The sequence below is a fragment of the Anopheles cruzii genome, chromosome 3 (assembly GCF_943734635.1).
Source record: "Anopheles cruzii chromosome 3, idAnoCruzAS_RS32_06, whole genome shotgun sequence".
Taxonomy (NCBI): Eukaryota; Metazoa; Arthropoda; class Insecta; order Diptera; family Culicidae; genus Anopheles; species Anopheles cruzii.
Window position 1 is genome coordinate 33,998,466 of NC_069145.1, and position 22,990 is coordinate 34,021,455.

The following is a 22,990-nucleotide window of genomic DNA, read 5'->3' on the forward strand; positions in this document are numbered from 1 at the left end:
CACCATCGTAGGTGCTTGTATGTGTGGTCACTGGGCACGCGCATGATGGTGTTGGTAAATGTATTCCTTGTGCATCTTGCAATTCAGCGAAAAGTTAGTTATGCTTACTTTGCGCCCGGCGTACTCGAAAAGCCGCAGAAGTTTCGGTCAACCGCCGCCGAGACAAGGCTCAATTACTGGAAGACGTGATTGGAAACAATGAAATCAAAACTGAAAACGACATGCAACCTGCACTCGTTGCCGTGGTACTGTGGTTGGCTGATGCTGGCAGTGGTAGGATTGTGCGGAACGGTGAGCTACCTGTCATTTTTCCATTTACCGGCGGCCTTAACAGAGGCTGATCTTAAACGATCACCGTACGCATTCAACGGAGCCCGCGCGTGGACCACATTAACCGCACTAGACGCTCTTGGTCCCAAACCTACCGGATCCATCGCGAACGAGATAGAAGCGGTGAAGCTACTCGAGCGAGAGCTTCAGGTGATCAACGCAACACGCCATGCCGCACAGGAAGTACAGTACGAGAAGCAGATCGTTTCCGGTGCCTATGGCTTCAATGACAGCTCGATGGCCAGCGTTTATCGGAAGGTGCAGAACTTAATCGTTAAGCTAGCCGGCGAGCCGGGAAGCCCGGAGGCGTTGATGCTTAACTGCCACTTCGATTCCGTTGCCAGCAGCCCCGGAGCAAGCGATGACTGCGGCAATTGCGCTGTGATGCTAGAGCTGTTGCGTGTCCTTTCGCGAGAACCCCGCCGTCAGCGACATTCCGTGGTGTTTCTTTTCAATGGAGCTGAGGAGACACCCTTGCAGGCGTCGCACGGATTCATCATGCAGCATCGATGGGCGGCCGATGTTCGAGCGTTTCTGAATCTCGAATCCGCCGGATCTGGTGGGAAGGAGTTACTGTTCCAGAGCGGCCCCGAACATCCATGGTTGATCGAAGCGTACGCCAAGGCTGTCCGTCACCCGTTTGGTCACGCCATCGGTGAAGAGATCTTCCAATCCGGCTTCATTCCATCGGATACGGACTTCCGGATTTTTCGTGATTTTGGCCACATTCCTGGGCTGGACTTTGCACACATTTTCAACGGCTACCGGTACCACACGCGTTATGACTCGGTCCAATATCTAGCTCCGGCCGTCCTTCAGCGTACCGGAGACAATATGTTGTCGCTGGTGCGCCTGCTGGCCAACGGCGACTACTTGGCTCAGAGCACGGAAAGAAGCACTGGAAAAATGGTGTTTTTCGACTTTCTAGGACTCTTTTTCGTAAGCCACTCGGCCACGGTTGCGGCCACATTGAACGTGCTGGTGGCGGCCGTCGGATTGCTTATCGGACTTTACGCCACACTGTATTGCATCGGTTGGCGTCACTGGAGGACAGTCGTGGTGGAAATGTTACTGCACGGATTCGGCGCGACGTTGGTCGGGGCCGGAGCAGCGATTGGGTGTAATCTGACCATTGCTTTCATACTTGATCGCGCGTTCGATCGATCAATGACATGGTTTTCATCGCAGGCATTGGCCGTCGGTGTGTACTGCGCCCCGGCCATGATGTTGCTGTTAATCGCGCATCGAGAATCTCATCGATTATTTCACCGGGCGAAGGTAAAAGTGTGGCATTATATCAATGTTTTGACGGCACTATCTTTACATCTCATTCGCTTTACAACATTTCAGACGGTTTTACCGCTACCGCTGACGATAAAAGCTCGTACCACCGGAGTGTATCTGTTCTGGAGTGTCATTATGCTCGGTGCCACCTTCGCTGGTTTGCGCTCAGCTTACGTTATCAGTGTTCTACTTTCGTGTATGGCGTTCATCCCGTTGGTCAGTGGACCACATGTCTTCTGCTTTAAATCGAGTCTCATTTCTGGCGCTCTTCTTGCACTTTGCGCCAGCTGCCACGTTGCCGCACTTCTCTGGACAACACAGTTTTATCATATTTTCACCAACATTTTCATTCCAATCAGTGGACGCTCTGGCGCGAACGATAATCCAGATCTGATCATCGGCGCAATAGTTGCCGCTTGCACGCTCCTGGTGTGCAGTTTTCTTTTGCCGCTGATCAATTTGCTCCGTAAACCGTACTACACAATAGGCGCGTTATTGGGACTTTTTCTGGCTGCGCTACTACTAGCGACGGTCACTCCGCTAGGGTTTCCATATCGCGAAGCCACACCGCATCAAACGCCAAAAGTGCAGCGGATTCTCGTGCAACACACATTGCGCCAGCGTTACGATCACAATGGAACGGTACAATGGACGAACTCGGGATACCTCTTCCGGCTCTGGGATCGCCACAATGAGCGCACGATCCTTGAAGCAATCGCCAAGAACGATGCTTCCATGGCGCCATCCGTTGTCAGTCCCACCCAATTGCCGGAATGCGCAGTGGAATTATTTTGTGGACTGCCCGCCTCTGCGCTACGCTTCAATTCGTTGTGGTCTCCCCAGACTGAAACGAACCGCCCGCACACACCTTCCATGGTTACGTTGACGCTAGTGTCAAGAGAGCAAGTTACGCAGACTCCGTTCAGAACTAAGCTGATGTTCAATCTCACGGGAAGCTTTCAATCGTCGCTCCTTGTGCGTCCAAAGCCAAAAGTAACGCTGGTGGGATGGAATCTGACTCCGAAAGTAGCACCAAAGCTCGTAGCTGCCAATCATCATCGTGCACACTTTGTCCTAATAACTCACGGATTGCCCGGTGAACCGGTGAGGTTGGTGTTCGAGATTGAAACCGCAGCCGCAGTCGATGAGCACTCTTTGGTTATGGACATCAGCGTTACCACAAACTTCTGGGAGTATCATGAACATTTCACGCCGCGCTTCACACAGTTCGTGGCATCGTTTCCAGCTTGGGCGCACGTTGTGCCGGCAGTGACCGTTGTAAATCTGTACACGTTTTAGCTTTGTACCGGTGCCTTGATGAATTGATGAACCTTGATTTAAAACAAAAGTGTACCGATGCCACAATAAACGTAAATTGTACACAAATCAAAACATTCCATCAATTGCTTTTATAAACTTGCTTCTATTTTCCTTTAGTTCCTTTAGTAGGTAGCGGTTTTATCAACTATCGACGCCATTTCCTTCTGTCATGAAGATTTCGCTTGCTCATTTTCTGCCTTCAACCCGCATGACGCATAGGCGTCCCTTTTCGATGGGATCCCAAATGGATTGTATTTTGTTTAAAAGAGAGAGGAATGGAGCTAAACCTCCGTGTTTCTTTTCAAAGTCTTCTCCAATGCGAAAACCATCGCAAAAAAAGTGAAGACATCCATGAACATCCGATAAAATGCACCTTTTCGCCCTATTAAAGGATTATGGTTATACAGTATTTTGTATATATATATATAGCATATGTCCGTAGTAATATAAATGTATGCGGGAAACTATAGGTCACGATTTTTGAATTGGCTATACGTACACTTTTCTAACGAATGTGGAGTATGAATTGCATCTGGGAGAATGCAGGTGGTGGTGAGGAGTGTATTCGTAAGCGTCGTCCTAGTAATCCTGGCTTTGTAAACCCTAACAAACTTCCTGTACGTCCATGTTAGATAATGTAGTTTTTAACAAACCTTTCTTCAACCCATGACCGATTACAACGCTTCCGAACGGTACTCTGTTACTGTAAAACGCGGCAATGCTATGACTGTAAACGGGAGACTATTAGTTCATTTGTTCATCACTTTTGAGCGTTGAGATTTCCTACTTTATGCGCCAGTCAACTCAACTCGATTCGCAGCAGAAAACGGGGAAAAGCTTACATTCTTAGCTAGATACTCTGTGACGACGCGTGAGCTGCGAACCATTCTTTTCCAAAACACATTTCAAACTGCGATGCTATTTTACCTCATAGACCCCACCATCGCATGGCTCCATTTCAAATACATTTTCCGTGTTACATCTCACATCGCATGTTGCCCTTTTTGGCCCTTCTTTTGCGCTGCGCAATCATTTTTCTGTGTGCCGCTCGCCTGTGTGCAAATTGTAATAATCATGTGGTGTGTGTAAAATACTGATAAAACATACTTCACTTAAAAGTAAATTTTAAAAGTGAGACTTTCATTCGCTCCTTATTTCATCCGTATTCCTTTCGTTTGACTTTTTAATGTGTCCTCACCATCATACGCGAATCACAACTTCAGATTGTTTCAATGGATGAATAATAACGCGAAAACAATAAATAAAAAATACTTAATATGAAAAATTGATAAAATGACGATTTGCCAAATAGAGGCCTTGTAGTGGGGGATTACAGTGTGTGCGTGGGTGGTTGTGTAGGTTCGCACCACAATTCGTTGCAGAATTTTGATTAACATTAATTCAATTCGTGTAGGTCCTGTCCTCTCCCTTACCTAAAGCTCGGTCACCACCTGATAGTTTAATCACAAACGTCGAACAAACACCGTGACATTGGCTTTTGAATTCTTTTTCCTTATTAACAGTATATTAATAATAAAAACCTACTCTATCTCTGCAATGGTGCACCGGTGGTAAACCTGCTATCGAGGTTAGACAACCTGTGCGGCTGAGGTGTTTTGTCTTTTCCGTAGTTGAGTGTGCTTGAAATGGGAAAATAATTTAGCTTATATTTAACGCATCGGCGTTATATACTTAAACCGCATCAGTGGGGCTTTGGAACTCAGAGAGCGCATGAACGGGGTTTTGTGTTTTCTTCTGAGACGCACGTCGAACCTTAGCCCGTACTTCTTCCGGCTTCTCTGGTCGGACCAAAGGCTTCTTTTCCGGGGCCTTCATCTTCCACACGACGATCGGTGACTGGAAGGGTAAACGTGAAGAAAGAAACCATAAAACGCATGAATCGTCCACACCAATGGTGTACCAGATTGAGTGAGAGTAAATACAAAATTGAACTGATCGAACCGACCACTAACAAATGCATATGAATTTGAATATGAAAATTGATAATTTATTTTTCGAAGAATGGTAATGGGTGACGAATAAGAGAAAATGATAAAATGACGTATTTCAATACACTGCTGCAGTTGTAACACCAACGCTGCAGCCGTGTTATTATAAGCATTTGTACAGCAACGGAAACATACGGTTTTTAAGTGAACACAACAATAAATCGTTAATTTTTATCGAAAAGAACCGAGCAGAATGTTGTGATGTTGATTAAGAAGGTTGATGCCGATTGATGACAGAACATGACAAAAATGTAACTGTAACTAACAAATCAGACCAACAAAATGATTCAGGATCCACTATGAAGAAATAGAATCATCAACTTACGTAATTCTAGGGACGTTTTCATACACACACACACGTTTCAGGTAGAAGGTGCCCCAATGGACATTTGATGTTAAATGGTAATGAGGTTTCGAGAGAAAAGCATTGATTTCGATCGTACGAGAAGAAAGTAGATATTTTGAAACAAAAGGACGGAAAGAGAAAGGCAGTTATTTATTGGTATACGCAAAAGGGCGATAAAAAGGATTGCTTTCTTCGACTGGCAGGTTGTGGCGGAATGGTTATTTGAGAATTAGTAAACGTATGATACCTTCTCCGTCGATGAGCGTTGGTAACGAACCGAAGATAAACACTTACCGAAACCGTGCCCTGGCGGGTGTACTTTGTGGAAGCAACGTAAGAGTATTTCACCGTGTAGACGACCGCGTTCATCAGATTCTTGGCCGCCTGTATCAATGAAGTCGCACTGTCCAACTGCAAGTATAGAATACGGGGGCACATTCGCGCAACAAAGAAAAAGAGAGGTCAAGGGTAGATTAGATCGTTCAACTAAAGAAAAATCGGAACATAATTTCACCATTACCCCTGACACGATCAGTTCACCACTAATGTTCTGCACATCAGCCTTCACCTTCGAGGTGATCTGAATCTGATGGCAGTAAAGAGCAATACGCTGTAGGTACGCGAGAAGATCTTTCTTGGTCGAGCTTTCCGGGCACTGATCGGCGATTTCGCGTGTCAACTTATCGAGCTTGGTACCTGCCTCGGAGATTTTCTTGGCCGCGTTAATAACATCCATCGTGGTCTTTAGCGGTCCACGGCCACTGTAAGGAGATAAGTGAATAGAAATAAAAATCCCCTCCTACAATCCCAACATTGGACCGCCTCTAAACACCTACCGCGTGAAGTCGGTCATCTCCATCATTATCATGCACATGTGCTTGGCGAGATAGATGATGTCATTGCCCGTGTCATCCCACTTCGCGACTTCCGAGTCAAAGGTAAGCTTCTCCCGACGGAACAGTTCGACCTGCTGCATAATTTTCTGCTTGTCCTCTTCGTTCATCTTGCGCATCGCTTCCTGAAAAGAAATATTTGCAAACACACGATTTTCAGTCACTGCCACTTGATTGGATGGTTACGAAAACGACAGAAACTGCCCTCAGCTACTTACTCTAGCGGTTGTGATGCCACTAATCTCAGGATATTCGTCAATGGTTTGATCTCCAGTGTGAGCGCTCGCTGGGAGAAGGATAGTGAGTGGAAGAAAAGGATAACGTTACGAGGTGCATTTTGATGAGCACTCCAGCACCCAAATATAGCGAAAGAAATACACTAAGCAATAACATGCATGCACATCACCGGAAACATTCTTACATCTACTTCGCGTCTCGACGGTCATATCCTCGACTGGTTCGAACTCCGTATCGGTATCCAATTCATCGGAGCTCTGCTTATTTTTCGTGCATGCAAACGATGTACCGACGTTAATATGCACACAAACACAAACACACGCATAGAAAATGGCACGGACAATGATGAGTTTGGTTGAGCGGCAAAGTTGATGATAGCGAGCAACGTTTTGATTACATGCAGCACAGCGAGATGAACGAAACGGGCACAGTACATGTAACAGGAAAACATGAATAAAAATAAAAGAAAAACACACATGAGTTTAAACATAATGAATGGAAAACACTATACGACGAGAGTATATGTTTGTCATGAAATAAAGAAACTAATAATACTTTACTGCTAGCATTCATGGACGTAATTAAACAAGAACGACACACAAAACCTTAAGGAGTCGACAGAAAAAGAACACGAAAGACAGCAATGCATTCCCTTTTGCGTTATTGAAACCTAATTTTAGCTTACATTTGCTTCTCGTTTCTAGTGTGTACTGTTCATCCTCAATGTCTTCTGGATCCAAATCTTCTTCGTCCTTTTTCGAGGCAAAAGGAAAGGGACAACACATGAGTAAAATTGACGATTTTTTTTCCTTTTCAAGAGAAAAATCTATAGCAAACAGCTTTTAAGGACAGCGAAGCAAACTTTTGCAGACATTCCCTGACCAATAGCTTACTTCAGCGTTGGACAAATTTTCAATTTTTTCCCTCTTTTCGCTTCTCAATAGATAAGACAAATGTTGTAATGTTTAATTTGCAATTACGAGTTTCACATTTTTCATCACTTACCCTGTTCATTAGAACGGCACGGCGAATTTCCCGCACCCCGTCGTAGACCAGACGTGATGCATCGATAAAATCGTTCTCATCCACGTCCTTGGGAGAATTGGAAGACAGCGCATCGACGGCCACATCAACGCGCTGGGCAAACTTAGCCATCACCTGCTCGCGCAGCACCTTGACGGCCTCCAGCACGCGATCCGTGTACACACACGGCTCATAGTTGTCCATCTCTGCTTCGACAACGTTGCAAACGCGAGCCGATCGGCCCTGAATTGCTCCGGCCGTGTTGCGCAGGTCAAGGGCATCACCCTCTTGCAACGCCAACACACATTTATTCACATCCTCCAGGATGTGGTTCTCGGAGACGGCAAGAAAATCGTCGATGGTTGTAATATCATCGACCGCTTCCGTCAGAATGCGCACCTGGTTTTCCCACGCCAACCGGTACGCTTCCATGTTTTCCTGCGCCACCTTGGAGTTGGGACGTGCCGCCAGAATCAGGGCCGCATTAATTACCTGCGGGCAGAGCGTTTCGATCTGATCGGCTGCGTAGCGCACCATTTTGACACCGTCCTCGTTGTTCGACATGCTGCACACCAGATTGGCCACCTCCACGAGCTTCTCCGCGTGCTTGGTGAAGATATCGGCGCGCTCGCGAACTACCTTCTCGTTGCCACTGCGAGCCGCTTCGATGAGGTCCAGAAGCGGCATATTCGTTTCGAGGAACGAATCGGAAACATGGTCGACCACCGCTTTTCGCAGCTGGCGCCGTAAATCCTTCGTCTTGCGGTACATGTGCTTGATCGCGCGCTCCAACTCCATGGTACGATCCTTTGTGCCCATCTGCAAACGATTTTTGACCGCGAGTTAGTGAGTTTGATGTTCGGCCATACCATTGCCTGACGACTACTTACGTTCGACATATACTCCGAAAGAAGGTCTTGCAACGCTTGTCGGACCGCATTGCATTCGCCAACTATTCGCTCGCGACGCTCGTCCCGCGTACAATCAGCATCGGCCATCAGTGCCGCCGCGCTGATGATACTTTCTAATCGTTCTTCAAGCGACGGCCGAGAACGCACTTCGTTGTACGCTCGGGGGTCCATAACGATGCCCTCATCGAAATCATCCAGCGCAGCCGCTAGCTCCCCGGCTCCGACGTAAACATCCTGCGGTTGAGACGATTTTCCCTGCGCCACATCGCTGATGGTGTGCACGGCCTCGCACACCTGCTTCAGGATGTGGTCTCGATTGGCCTTCGCCAGATCGAGCTCTGGGTGGCGTACGTAAACCTTTGACGCGGTCAGCAGCATAGTCGAATGTTTCTTCAGCACGGCACGTGCCGCAGCCAAATCGTCCCGCAGCTGCGGGTCCTTCAATTCTTGCTGTCGCTTCGCCGCCTGCTTGATCAGCTCGTTCGCATTCCGTCCAAACTGGCGCATGTTGTTCATCAGCTCGTCTTGCGAAGATGCGTTACGCAGCTTGTCCAGATCGTCCTCGACCACGTGCAACGATTTCAGCAGCAAGTGGACATCTACCATGTCGGCCAGAATGAGCAGTCGGGTGACGGCCGACAGCAAGTTGCGGGCGGCTCGAACCATGTTTCCGCGCTTTAACGAGCTGCACGGATCCTCGGAAAATTCGCGGGCCGCAATACTCATCGCGGACCCTGTTTTGCGTACCTCCTCCACGGCCGACAGCATCTCCTGCGTGATGTCCGGATTTTCGTAAGCGATTTGCTCGCCCCGCTCGATGAAGATATCGGTTGCCTTCTCGACTGCGGCCACCAGGGCACTGGCGCGTTTCGATTTGCCTGCAAATAGAAGGCAGAGATGATTTGTAAATCAAACTATTCTCCACAGGGTGGCCCTGTGAGAGCGAGCGAATCGATTGGACTGGAGAAATTCGTTATGCATTAACCCAAATCGTAGCGACGGTCGTAGCAACCCCCATACCTTTTTTCTTTTTGCTCGGACCCTTCGTACTGACGAGCGTTGTCACTTGCAGCACCAGTGGTTCCAGCGTTTTCTCCACGGACATTGTACGAATTTCTAAATTTTTCGGGTCCCATTTCAGGGCCACTTGCCCAAAGTTTGAGAGCGTTTCCATCGTTGGCTCCGTTTGTTTCTTTCACGAGAAACTCTCACTTTTGCGAATAAAATCACCCAACAAAATTTCACACCCGATTCTTACGCCTGCAATCGCAGTCTTTTGTTTGTCCCCTCCTCTCGTAGACCAACTCGTATTCTTCTCTGACAAAACGGCAAATTCACATGAAATTAGTCACCCTCCAGTGGTGAGGCTTTCAATGTGTGCGTTTATGCTGTGCTATGGTGACATTCACTGACGCACACACGCGCACCCATTTATGCTTGTCGTTTTCAAGCGGATGTTTCGTTCCAGTTCAGCTTCCACACACACACACGCGCATTTACACACCTCTGTGGAAAGGAGGCTTTTGTGGACCTTTCTTTAACAAAATTGTACCTTAATCGAGAAACTTGTTAAATCACGGATATCAGTTTACCGATGGCTTGGATTCTGAACCAGTTTGGTACGATTTAGCACCGTTAAACATTCACTTTTCTTCCTGCGCTTCGCGACTCCGCAGCTAAAGGGTGTGACGTTTCGTGTTCGTGCTGTTCAACTAACTCCCATTTCAGAAATTTGTTTTCACACGCTTGTCGGTAGAGGAGTGAAAGGAAGGAACAATGGTTACTGAAGAGAGAGAGAGCGATCGAATATCGTTTCGAATAAGACGTTAGTAAACGTCGGTTTCAAACGTCTTATAGTAGGCGACGAAGGCAAACTAAACCATATATTTTTATTGGGTAAGAAATGTTACACACAAAAAAATGTTTTAGTTTGTAACTATTCTATTCCCAGTTTCGTTACACACGAATTTACGCGCTTAGTGAGTTTGTGTTTTTGTGCGTCCTTTGGAAACGTTCTCCTATAGTAGGGCTGTCAGCTGTCATTACAATTTCTTGACTCTGCTGTCAAACCGTAATTCTCGGCACACACACACTGAAAAGGTCTCTAGGGCGCAGAAAAACGGTCCACCATGCGAAAACGCATATCCTTTTCCGCCATTAATTCATAGTTTATCGTTCCGGGAATGATTTTTGTGTGTGAAAAGTATGCCGATAATAGCACACATTGTATTTAATCAATCCAGTAGTAGTAGTGGTGCTTAGTGTGGTGTGTTTCTCCTTTATGAAGGATGGCCTTTGCTGTGCACGAGGGAACAGCAAGTCAGCACCGGTCCAAACATCCTTTTCACAAACGCAAAATGCAAAAAAAAAGTTTACAGTAAAAGTTAAACTCATCCCCTCAAGTATAGAACATTTACTACAGTTTAAACGCGATCTTTTTGCAATAGATTGGCCAAGCATTTGCAACCGACTGATTAATTACCACAAACGTGCTCGTTGTAAGTAGCAAAATCTCGCTACTAATAATAAAGAAAGAAGGATCAGGAGTGCAGGGAAAACAGAAAAAAAACCTGCTCATCACTAGCCACGATTGTGCAGTTCGTATTGTTGCGTAGCCGAGTGCATCGTTCAGTGAGAGGGAAAAAGAATCTCTTTATTTCACGCTTGCCGCTTCAAGGCGCACGGGAAAAATTTAAGCGAAGAATCTTCACAGGCCAAGATCTGTGGGAAGTGGTTTTTGCCTGGCAGGCGCGGCCTTTTCGCCGGTCTGGTGCAGTTCGAACTGGTTTTTTTACTCGAAAACCCATTCAACGTTCATGCAACAGCGATTTTCTGTGCGGAAAACTTGGAATATCGCTTCTCGAGGGAGTAGCTGTGTGATGTGCGCCGCAAATTAAACGAATTCAATGCCAACGTGCTCGGCAAACAAGAAACTCCGCGTTCAGCACTAGGTAAGTACAGCCTTCGCGAGGTCCTTCCTTTCTAAGATTAACTATTTGATTGGCCAAATTTATGTGGACGATTGTTTTTTCTGTGACAGAGCGTAAGAAAGTGGCACAAGTGGCATGTTTGCACAGTGACGTCGTTGTGCTGTGAAAGGTCGCGAGGAAACGGGTCGAGGACAAATGTTGTGTTTAAAGATAAATCGATGCTACATCACCTAATAAGAACCGGAGGATTGGGTCGAAAACCAATACAACCCAGGCCTAGACGCATTACCTCGCATAGTCTTAGAAATGCTCGCAGCATCAACATCAAGCATCGATTATCGTTATTGACCCATCACTAACCTTCCCATCGCTTGTGCGAACGACCGCAAACGCGTTTACGCTCTAATGGTACTGACGGCGCCGGTCATCGTGTGCTCGTCTCGCACCGACAGCAGGAAAAAGTGCAGCATGTTAATTTCGTGCCCTAGTGGTCATGCGCCGACGGTTGCGCGTGAAACGAAGCTCCTTTACAATGGGTTGGCATGTTTCGCTATAAACCGGAAGGAAACTAGTAGATGAAACATTTCAATGTGTGTTCTCTCTGTCTTCCGCGACCAACAGATATTTGTCTTTTAAAAAATGATTGATTGTGTCGTTAATAACGATTGGAGTTAAAAATTGTTTTAACAATGACAATGATGATACAGCATTTTTTGCTAGATTTTGTACATCTTTTGCAATAAAAGAACATGGAAACTTTTTGAACTTTTTAACAATCAACATATTTTCACACTACCCGCGGGAAAAATTAAAAATGTTCTTTGATTTGAACAAGAACAAATGATTTTATGACATGGACAGTGCCTACTACAAAACCATCAGAAAATAATTGCGTTTGTCCAAGTATGCCCTCGACGGTAAAAATCGCCTGTTGCTCTTGTACGATCATCGGATCGATGTGAGAACTAAGAACGCAATAGTAGTAGTAGCCTTTCGGTGTTTCACCATTTCGTTAAGCTTCAAGAACACGGTAATAAATACGACCCAGTCAACTTCGAAGATCAACAAAGTAATACATAATATTCTCATTCAATATGTTGCCCATATGACGCCATTTCAAAATCGCAATGTAGGCGATATGTATACAAAGGTTTAACTATTGAAAACAGGATTTTTTATGGTAAAAAATACAGTATAATCCGTTTTAATACTCCCAGTTCGTGATAGTCGAAACCTCGAAGGCTGTCCCGAAACCTCGCCAACTACAGGCGGGGCAAAAGGAAACTGTAGTGAGAATGGGAATAAAATAGGTCAAAACCTGAATACGTCATGGCACAAGTGCTATCAAGTGGCACTGTGCCCAGTAGATGCGACCAGTGTACGATACGTACACTCTTCCGGTTATGACAACAGCAGTATACAGGCCCCATTAACGAATACTCGTGTACTCTATGGGCCAAGGATGTATCCTCCATTTGATGTGAGAAAATTCAGACCGTTGGACTCTTACATAAAGCACCATGCTAGGTGAAGCATAATCCTAGCTGTTGTGTCACTGCCTTTTCATTTTATGGTAATGTTACATTTTATTTTGTTTCAAAGTTTTTCTGTGGATGTTTCGGATGAATCAAATGCATTTGGAGACTCTTGAAACTTGACGCAATATCTGTTCAACAGTATGGAAACTAAATCTTTCAACCATTTTCATTTCATTGATTCAGTGGTGTTCGTTATTTGGCGTCCTTCTTCTCCATATGTGATATTATTGGGTTATTGACCAATCGGGGTCATGAAGGTAAATTATGCATCGAATAGAAAACTTGACGTTACTTTATCGACTCCACTGGCAGTGACAGCGGCACGAGCGGGGACCCGCCCTGCGTCAGAAGCTATTTTGATCCCGCCGGACACACACCGTATTGGGTTGTAGGCTTCATGCCGTTCAATCAATCAGCGTTGCAACATCGGCTACCTGAACCTAAACTATCGCACGTTAGCTCGTGGTCGAACCTCTAGCCGGTCGATGCATGAAAAGGCTTTACCTTTCCGGAATGCACCAGCGTAGAATGTGCAATTTTTCGGTGCAACCGTCTCGCGAGATCACCGGTACCGCCGACCATAGTGTCAGAATGTACGACACTGAGTTGTTGCATGGGTTACGATCCGGCACCACCTCATTGCGCCGGACTAGCCGAGATCGCAGTTTGTAGATTGTTTCGTTTCGAAATTTGACCTAAAATCGAGATCAGTGCTGAGTGAGGAGGAGTAGTGGGGACCACGGTAGCAGTAGACATGAGACATGATATGCACCCCACCGGACTGCATTGCGTTCGGCGTTAACATCAACGACCCCAACGCTTTGTTCAACAATGGTTTTGAGGCGTTTCAGAATTACGAGAACTCGTAGAATCTTATGTTCAAACAATCCAATGTAAGGCAGCTGGAAGACTGTTTTTCTTAAGCCGTTGTGGACTCTTATGTCCATAGATTAGGCAACCTTTATTTGCTTATACAGATGGTCGATAGGGCTACTAACGAGGGGGCCAACAACCCTCACACGGAACACAATTATTGGTAGTTTGCCAGTAGCAGAATTATCCTGCTTCTGTTTGTCCGTTTCGCTGGCCCACTAACTTGGCCGGTAGTTTCTCCTTCGACCGCACGACCGGGACAAAGTGCAGCTGCATTTGTTGCAGCAAACACCCACACCGTTGTTGGCTGCCAATGTAGCTTGGTTGGCCTCATTTTTCCGGTGCTGGTGCTTCCGTACCAGGCCGCTGGTGGCCGATTATAAGTACATTCAAGGAAACCCAAGCAGTAAGCAGGAGGCAGGTCAATTGAATGAAGTGCATTTTGGAGCCGATACGGAGCACGGTGTTGACTTTCTCCTTCGAAGAATTCCCCCTCGAGGAAAACAGGGGATTGATTTCGTTTCTAAATTATGGTCCGCGGCGAGCGATAAATAATCGCCCTATCTATCGTTCTCGATAGTTTCCCGATAGTGGTGACAGTTGGAGGTTAGGGTGGCAAATAATGGAACAGCGCTGTCCACTAAATGGAGGGCTTACCTGGCTCTACCTAACGATACGTCTCGCCGTATGTTTCGCATATCGTGCTTTCACTTAATTTGAAATGGTTTGCAGCGCAATAGCCTAGGTTTGTGTTTGGGAAATGCCCTGGTCTGGTCGTCAATCAATTTATCGAAATCGATTGGAGAAGGTGCTTCCGACATCGCGTACAATCGATCTCACGTTGGTGTTCGGTTGGTTCGGTATCTTAAGTTTTTGATCAATAACTTTCCGTATCTGGTTTTCATTTCGATTGCGACACACTGTTCCAGTAGCTCAATATTCGTTGATATGCAGTATTGCCAAGAGTTTTATCTATGTTTATGTTGCATTTTCACCCGTATTTGCACCCATTTACACGAAGGCAGCTCAGCTGAGTATTTTGTGGTTCTGTGAAATTGCAACTAATGTAAACCGTATCAGCAACGTTTTTTTCAAATGTTATTTGCTGATTTCAAATGTGTTTTGTGTTAGTTGATGAATAATGTAGTAACTCATTGAAAGTCACTCACATCAATATTAGATACATTTTGTATTTGTAAGTTGTAGTTCTATGGATGTAGTTCTTGAGCAGAGATTGTGTATTTCTTTTTACTTCGTAATTTCCTTGATCTCACGTCCTTTTAATGTCTGGTTACCGGTTTTTTTGTCCTCGTCTTCGCCAGTCGCAGTGTTATGTTAGCTAGGGTTTTGTTTAAGTTAGCTAAGTTTTTTTTTAACTAAGCTTTGTTGCCCATTGTCGATTTTTTATATTAAATAAATAAATAAATAAACATCTAATTTGAAATAGTAATTAAGCTATCGATAAGAATTTGACTTCAATGCTACTTCATCGTGTGCATTTTTGGGTGCATTCATTTTACTCAGAGATCCCATAAAGCATTCTCAAGAGTAGTCCAATTTGCCTTGTTGCCTTTTCGAGGTTCCTCTAGGTACAGCCGAGCATGGTCTTTTAGAGATAGTGACTGTGTCAAATTTGTTAGCCTATTGGCCATCGATGACCTTGTCGTCGCGTGCCTTGCCTTCTGCCAACATTCTTTTTTGTATACCTCTTTACCCCAACTGCAGTACCAAGGACTACGCCGTGGAACAGACACCGAAAATGACGTTCCCCTTTCAATTGCCATTTTTCTTTTCATCCACTGTACGTTGTGTTTTTACGAATAGTCGTGCGTGCTTACGGACACTTACTGCAGAGAGGCGACATAATTTAGCAATGACCTGCTGACCATCAGACTACCGCTTCCACGGGTTGTTAAATGGAGCCAGCCCTATCGACCAACATTAAATAATGCAGCCGCCGTTACTATGCTGATGCCGCCAGCCTGTCGGAAAGGATAGGATGCTTCGCTGTCGATGCCGAGCCCTGGCGGTGCTCAAGGTGTATGTGGGGAAATGTCAGAGGCACTTGCCATTGAGACGGAGACTAGGTCAATGTTTTTTTAATCCATCCACTCCTTGTCTTGCGATTCGTTTTTGGCAGTAGTCTGTGTCGGTGGCGTGTGCCATCGACGCCCCAAATGTAGAACACACCGAAACTCATATTTGGTTGGGTTAACTTTGTCCAACTCATATTTATTGAAACAATAAGTTTGCATACAACGCCTGATTGGTAGTGATTTATTTTCTTGTGTTAACTATGTTTTACATTTGTTTTACATACATATTACACATTTTTTTCGACTAAAATAACTGACATTTTAGCCTACCTTCGCGGGCGCAATCTAAGGTTTATCCAATTTATTGTGCGGGATTGTGCTTTTCATGGGTGTCGATTCTTTTAGCCGCTCTGTGCAGTAATCATTTATCTATGCCGGAGCTTTCTTAAAAGACCCCCGACGGGTTAACCGATGTTTTCACGCCACTGTGACTATTAAAAATCGTGCGGCTGCCACGGAATGTTGTCTTGCTACGTTTCGAATCCCAAATGCTCGTTTATTTTACTGCTCACCGGACATCATTTTTCTCGTTTACGTCGCGAATCGGTCGTAAAAAAATGGCAGATTTTGCAATTCGCTCGCGTCGTTGGTCGTTCCATTTTTGGCCCTCGCCAGGAGGCAGTCCGGCTCGTTCTGTCGTTAACATAGCTTTTGATTGATTCGACATGCCGTGGCCAAGTGGTAAGCATTAATGTTAATTTGCAATCGGTAATGATGGTAGAACGGGCGGGCGTTTCTGTGGGTGGTCTGATTTACTTGTGACATTCACCTGATCTGTGAACCCGTAGCCCGTCCATATTAAGATGACTACGTGCTACGCAGCGATCCATGATGCCGTGTCCCTGGAAATGGTAACGGTCTATAAAATTTATAATTTCAAATATACCTTATGCCTAGGGTCTAAATACAACCATTAACTCATGGTACTTGTTTGAACTTTTTACAATAATTAAGATGACTGGTTCGTGTTCATATACGACCTGAATTCGTTTTCGACTTTGCTCGCCGTTCTTGAATTGGATTGGCCCTTTTACGATTTTTATTACCTTACTACACCGCTGTCGTCTTGGCGCGTGGGGCTTATGTTGAATTCGTAGGCGGAAGTCACGGAAAGATCGTAGTCGTTGAGTTGTAGAATCGCGGTCATGTACAGAGTTGCCTGTGCATATCGGGAGGTAGAGGCACCTATCTCATGGCTATCCACATCGACGGTGCAATGACCACACGCCGTGACCACTACACTGTCACGTCACGAAATGTCACAGGAAAGAAAAAATGATCTCCTCCACGGGGTTGCCATCTCGGGGTTCGTTGCCCAGAGTCGCCTTTGGAATCAGGAAAAGAGCTACAAAGCTTCTCCATATGTTGACGCTAACAACAGTCTCCGCATGTCATCAGTAGGTGAACGATCGGTTTCTGAGAGCGATCACCTTCGTGCGCCTGCAGCGTTGCGAGAGGACCACAACTGTATGTTGTGGATATGTACAACGTGTAGTCGGTCAAAGGCCACTGACGCTGACACCATTCACGCTGGGGTCTGCTGCGAAACAGGGTTCAAAATCATTAAAAAGCATTGATTTGTCTACAACACTGATCTACTTTGATCTTGAGCTACGATTTGATCTACTTTGATTATCAATGAAATTTTTACATGTTGTGGATTTAACCTTTCATTCGTATACAGCCTTGACCTAGCTTGTCTCGTTTTGCCTGGGATTATAGAATATTTTTAGTAAGGAGCTTGATAACTGTGATAGTATTGTATTTCTAGTTTGAAGAACTTTTGTAGAATATTCAAGAGGCTACGCTACATCATTTGATCTTATAATCTTAATATTGTTGGCAAAATTAGGCAAAATTTTGTGATAACTATGATAAAAACTGTGATAAAATTAGCCATCACAACTTATTTTTATTCAAAAATTTTAACCAGAATAAAGGTATTTTTTAAATATCTTTTGCCAATAAATTCTATCATTGTCCGGTCGTACAAAAAGACGATACAGATTATATAAATTCAACATCAACATTGAATGCATGATGTTTTTTGTTTGTTGCAAGTTCATGTTTACTATGCGTTTGTGTGTTATTTGGCCTAAGTATTGGCCCACATTGATCAAGCGTTCGATGCTCAAAAACTTTCACAACTTATCTATCGTTTGTTGGTATTATTTCAGCTGTTGCCCGGAAGGGAAACGTTGAAATATTCATCAAATGGCACAATGAATGGCCGTATGAGTTATTTATTTCCTCAATCGCCCTCTCGTTGCTGCTATATCGTGCCCACAGATGATAAAGAAATCCTCGTTCCGGAAATCTTGCTCAGACTAATAGATACGATATGTACTGCACATGCAAATAATCCTCCATATTCCCCCAATGGCGCTCCTGATTTCTAAGAACCTTGTCATATCTATCATCGTAGATAAACATGGTTCTAACATTCTCTCCAAACCGAATGAAACCGACATGGAACCATGTACAACGGAACGGAATTGTTTCGGCACTTCGGTTCCACAAATGTAGGGTCTTCATGACGGATCGTTATGTTGGCCCTCGCACTGGCTTAGCTGCGAGCAAAAAGGGATCGCATTACTTACCCTCCCCCCCTAATTGCGTTCAATGTTGATCTCATAACAAATGTTGATGGATGTGCCAAACACAAGCCACTAGTCGCACATGTTTTGTATCGTTCGACGGAAGTTAATGCACGCACGCAGCTCGATAAGAACTGAGAAGGAAGTCACTCCAAGCACGCATTAATGCCAAGTACTAATCTTTCGCTAACTCAATTCTTAAGGCTTGATTCTCTTAATTTTGACTACTCTACCTAAATGTTTTGTATAGGCAGTGTCATCTAATACACTTTTTATTCTGTTTTCGTTCAGAATTTTGGTTCTATCTACTGTGATCTCTACTATCTAATTTTAACAAAGTTATTTAATGTACACTATGTGAGTACTACTGCATAGTTTTTAGCTGGATTGTCCAGAGAGGTAGTCGTCGATGATCCAGCTTGAAGCTATCGAGATGAGGCCTCACAAAAAGAACTTCATAGAGCTGCTCGGTTCTCAGTTACGTTCTAAGTTTGGTGTTTCCTTCACAAATTACAGGCTATTTTTCCACGTTTTTCCGTGCATCGGCCGCCCGTCTGTCTTCGTTTCCATTGGACACAGGACGCCATTATAGGAGACTTGCGTCCACATTGACGCGCTCATTCTTTTTTGCCTCTCGTCGATTTGGGCTTGGCACTGGTGGGACTACTGCATATTGTTGGTACTGTACTGGCGAGCGTGCTCTGGCCACCCCACCCTAGGTGAAAAGCCACGCGCCAACGAATCCGAATCAGATTGACGTGTTCTGTGCCGGGTGATGGCATTTTCAACGGCTATATAGTTCAGGGTTACGGTGCTAAGGTTTCCTTCCTCCCTCAACCGTCCCGCGTTGAGGGGTTGGAAGGGTTAGTGTAGTGTCTAGTAACGGCGGCAACGTTACTGCGGGGCAATACTGCAACGGGAGCCGGGGTGGGCCGTAGTGAGCCTGATGAGGGGGTGATACCGTGCGCGCACCAGTGGAAGCAGCAGCGGCAGCAGCAGCAGCAGGTCGAGGTCAGCTCAGCTCGAAGGTGTATGCAAACGCGCATGCCGTCGGTGGTGAGCCAGCACCACGGTCATCGTTCGTAGCCCTTTGAGCTGGCCATTACTTTTATTACGATCGAGCATCGAAAGGACGGGCGGCGACGGTCGCGGAGGGAAGCGGCCTGCTCCACGGATGATGCCCTTCATGCAAACGTAGCAAGCACACAAAGTGTTCGCCATCGAGAGAGGTTAAGGTGAACCGTAAAGCAATGCGAGAGGCCACCGCTCGTCACATCGACACGCTATCGGGCGCCACATATCGCCTTCCTTCCGTTGGCGTTTGGTGTGCTATTGACATTCGGGAATGTTTGCTACCGTGGTGTTGGTCCTGTAAATAAGGTTCCCCGTTTGTCCTTCGTTGATACAACAATCTTTCCAGAGATTTTATTCAACACGGAAAGGATAGTACTTTCCGATGGTAGTATATTCCCGGATTGAGTACCGTTGACCCTTCCACGTGTTTCCTTGGAAAAGCTCTTCCGAAATCGCACCGGTTCTCATTTACAGCTCCGCTTCGATTGCCCTGAAATGGCAGCATTTGGCTAAGTGATTATTTTGGCCACCAACGTTTTCCCAGCGCGTTTTGTCTTGGTTTATTCCGCCTAACGTGGAACTCCCACATCGACGGACAGGGTGCGGTGTTGAATGCCATGCCAGGGAAACAAGTGAAATGATTGAAATATTGCCGAAATGTTTGCCAGCAGTGTGCCAAAGTTTCCTCAAATAAAGAGCGGCAAGGGCACGTGCACCGTAATTCGTTCCACAAGAAATTGATTCCAAGAAGGACCTTCTCGGAGGCTCACGGCCGCGTGGGAGGACAGAACATTCGTAGGCCCCCCGTTGATTTCGGGAACAAATTTTTCCGGTGAATGTTTTATTACACGCATAAGCACGCACAGCACGCGTAGCGCTTTTACGCTACCGTCAAGCGGAATTGGGTTTCGTAAATCCAATGGTTGAATGTTCCTTACATGAGCGATTTGTTTGATGGAGGTACACTACAAAAAGGCAATAGAGCAATGAGTTCTGGGATCGAGAGGGATGAATAACAGGGCTGCAATGGTCTAGAACAGGATTTAAAACCTGTTGGACCTTTTTTTCTTTTATCCGATTATAATCCGATCGATTATGCGAGTTAGCCTGGCGACCATGAATTGAGTTTATTATGTGTGTGAATTTTGATTATCGTTACATGTATAATTCATATTACAATATGTATTATACAATTTTCGACCACGACGACAACAGCACTCAATTTCGACCGCAACATACTACAACACTAGGTTGTTCAATAAGTTCGTAGCCTCGATAAGAAAACACATTTTTATTATTCAGAAAAACACAAACACACTTTATTATTCAGTATGCTCTCCCTTTTTTCAACGTGACTCCAATTTATAAATTCCATCCCTGAAGTGAGAAACTTCTACTTAATCTCTTGCAGTCATTCGACGATTTTCCAATACGATATCGTGTATTTTGTCTACGATTTCAGGTGTTGTGTCTGTTTTTGAGCGTCTCGGACGTGGACGTGGTGACACCGGCGCATACGACCCAGTTTAAATTCAGAAACCTCCCTTTTAATGTACTAATTGAAGGCAAAGAGTTCTTATACACTTTCAACATTCGTTCATAAATTTTCTTTGTTTTTAAACCTTCCAAAAATAAAAATTCAATCCCTGCACGATACTGTGACACGTCGATACTAAAAGGCTTGTAAAAAAATAATTAGGCGACCGATTGAAACGAAACTTCACATACACTCATATGAAGAGTGTACCAATACAACAAAAAAAGATTAGGCTCGTAGCAGCGCGCTCTGTTATCGACGCTACGAACTTCTTGAACAGCCTAGTCGTTTACCGACCAAAGAAAGTCACTAGCTACTCTTGGATTTAGATTAGAATCACGCTGGAATGGCAGCATGGGAGCCGGTTGACGGTAAGAACAGTGTTGGCGCACGAAACAAAAAGGGCAGTGAAATGTGAAATTATCCACCGACCAATCGGAGACGCCGCACCGACGGCTCGGCAACTGAAACTTGTTGCTGTTGATATCTAAAGGAAAAATCTAGAGAATCCGGTGTATGTCATTAGAAATTTGTTAGTGAATCATGGGACCTCCGGTCACATTAGAAGCCGTCTTCGTAGGATAGTCCACAGTACTTTCATTTACTGTACTGTGGAAAAAAATATTTAGATTCAAAATTATTCTGAACCGTTATTTTGTCGCAACCAACCGACTACCGCTATTCGGCTGCACGTTGTTAAACCCCTTTAGCCGCGTGCGTCCAACGAGCTCGCGGGCGTGCGTGCGTGCACAGGTCGTAATTAATCATTTCCGCGCGAACGAGTTCGAGTGACAGAAATAGCATCATCCACATCAACGGAGGCGGTCCTGCCTGTCGGAAGTGGAACCGAAATCGCCGTGGAACCGTGGAATGAACTGTGTCGGTGCGACCTTTCGGCTTGACGGACAGCGGCGAGTTTGGTGGACGGTCAGTTAACTGAAATGCTGCTCTCAACTCTACACACAGTCCCCACGTTCTCCCCACGTCGATCTTAAGCCCGGTGCCGAAGCCGTGACACAAATCTGGCGGGCCATGCGGTGAAACAATGGAAGGTCCATCGGTAACGAACGGCGGCGAAGGTCTCACGTAGCATAACTTGCTGCTGCTGCTGGCTGGTGTCAACCGCATAAAAGTGACGTTGGGCTGAGTTCGTCACACCAGCTGCTGCTGCAGGTGGTGACCCGGCGGAAGAGCCTCCGATGAGCCGAGGGATGAGGTCGCAGCGATGACTTCTTCATAACTATGGTGACGGTTCGCTGGTTTCGGATTGGTCGGCAGGGACTCGGCACGGTGAAGCCCAGTATCTGCGTGTGACAGGACGATTTGGGACGATGTGCCGCCGGTCCAGGCTATATCCGTGCTTCGCTCCAGGACGCTGGCGTTGCGTATTATTCCGCTTCCTGCGCAGCTTCACTGTCGCTCACGGATTGACGTAAATTCGAACTGCTGTTTCACGCATTCGTTTACATACCATACCGAGGCAACGTGAAGAAGGGCATATCCCGTTGGCGCTCCCGATCCCGGACCCATCCCGGCTGCCCTTCCCTACGGCACAGTTTAATTATCTCCATCTATCGATGGTGTCTGGGCAGGAGGAAAGCGTCTCTGATGATGCAGTGAATTAAGCAAACTGTTATGACAGGTTCGTCTCCCGCGGAAGGCGGCGCGGGTGGTGATGGCTTGTAGAGTTTTCAACCCGACCATGGTGCCCTATTCTTTCGTTGGAGACCAGCTCGAAAAAAGGGGATAAACGCGGACCAAAGCAGTAAACTGTGGCTCAAACTAGTTTTGGTTTGCGTGCGGAATGATTTGTTTCATCATGGCTTCAGCTGTTGGCTCCTTTCCTTTTCCATTCTAATATTAATGTATCTTCGACTTGCTTTATGTCTTCAACCAATACTTTACTGAGTTGGCGGGCTTTGGTGTGACATTATATTATATTGGTCGCCCCTTTATTGGTCTTACATTATTTTACAATTTTAAAATGTCAAT

The 22,990-nt window shown here is 45.6% G+C and overlaps 2 protein-coding genes across 4 annotated transcripts; one reads left to right on the plus strand and one right to left on the minus strand.

Annotated features, from left to right (window-relative positions):
* The first annotated feature begins 198 nt into the window (after nt 1-198).
* Nucleotides 199-2,918, plus strand: LOC128272918 (endoplasmic reticulum metallopeptidase 1-like). The gene is made up of 2 exons (XM_053010804.1): nt 199-1,608; nt 1,681-2,918. The coding sequence occupies exons 1-2, from the start codon at nt 199-201 to the stop codon at nt 2,911-2,913; spliced, it is 2,643 nt and encodes an 880-aa protein (XP_052866764.1). The 3' UTR covers nt 2,914-2,918.
* Nucleotides 2,919-3,040: 122 nt separating this feature from the next.
* LOC128275598 (catenin alpha) lies at nt 3,041-9,729 on the minus strand. 3 transcript variants are annotated; one of them, XM_053014158.1, is made up of 10 exons: nt 9,374-9,729; nt 8,333-9,231; nt 7,425-8,261; nt 6,604-6,676; nt 6,401-6,468; nt 6,126-6,307; nt 5,804-6,050; nt 5,584-5,700; nt 5,269-5,274; nt 3,041-4,791 (listed from the first exon to the last, which is right to left on the minus strand). In XM_053014158.1, the coding sequence occupies exons 1-10, from the start codon at nt 9,525-9,527 to the stop codon at nt 4,627-4,629; spliced, it is 2,748 nt and encodes a 915-aa protein (XP_052870118.1). In that variant the 5' UTR covers nt 9,528-9,729; the 3' UTR covers nt 3,041-4,626. The 3 variants fall into 3 exon arrangements, with proteins under 3 accessions (XP_052870118.1, XP_052870116.1, XP_052870117.1); XM_053014156.1 differs by lacking the exon at nt 5,269-5,274 and having other exon boundaries at nt 5,810-6,050; XM_053014157.1 differs by lacking the exon at nt 5,269-5,274.
* Nucleotides 9,730-22,990: the final 13,261 nt, after the last annotated feature.

What these genes read in the sequence shown, in the direction of transcription:
- LOC128272918 (XM_053010804.1), top strand. Translation starts at nt 199, where the DNA reads ATGAAATCAAAACTGAAAACGACATGCAACCTGCACTCGTTGCCGTGG. An exon ending in GATTATTTCACCGGGCGAAG is followed by an intron (nt 1,609 to 1,680) that starts GTAAAAGTGTGG and finishes ACAACATTTCAG; the next exon opens with ACGGTTTTACCGCTACCGCT.
- LOC128275598 (XM_053014158.1), bottom strand. Translation starts at nt 9,527, where the DNA reads ATGGAAACGCTCTCAAACTTTGGGCAAGTGGCCCTGAAATGGGACCCG. An exon ending in TCCGAGCAAAAAGAAAAAAG is followed by an intron (nt 9,232 to 9,373) that starts GTATGGGGGTTG and finishes TTCTATTTGCAG; the next exon opens with GCAAATCGAAACGCGCCAGT. An exon ending in GTGGCATCACAACCGCTAGA is followed by an intron (nt 6,308 to 6,400) that starts GTAAGTAGCTGA and finishes ATTTCTTTTCAG; the next exon opens with GAAGCGATGCGCAAGATGAA.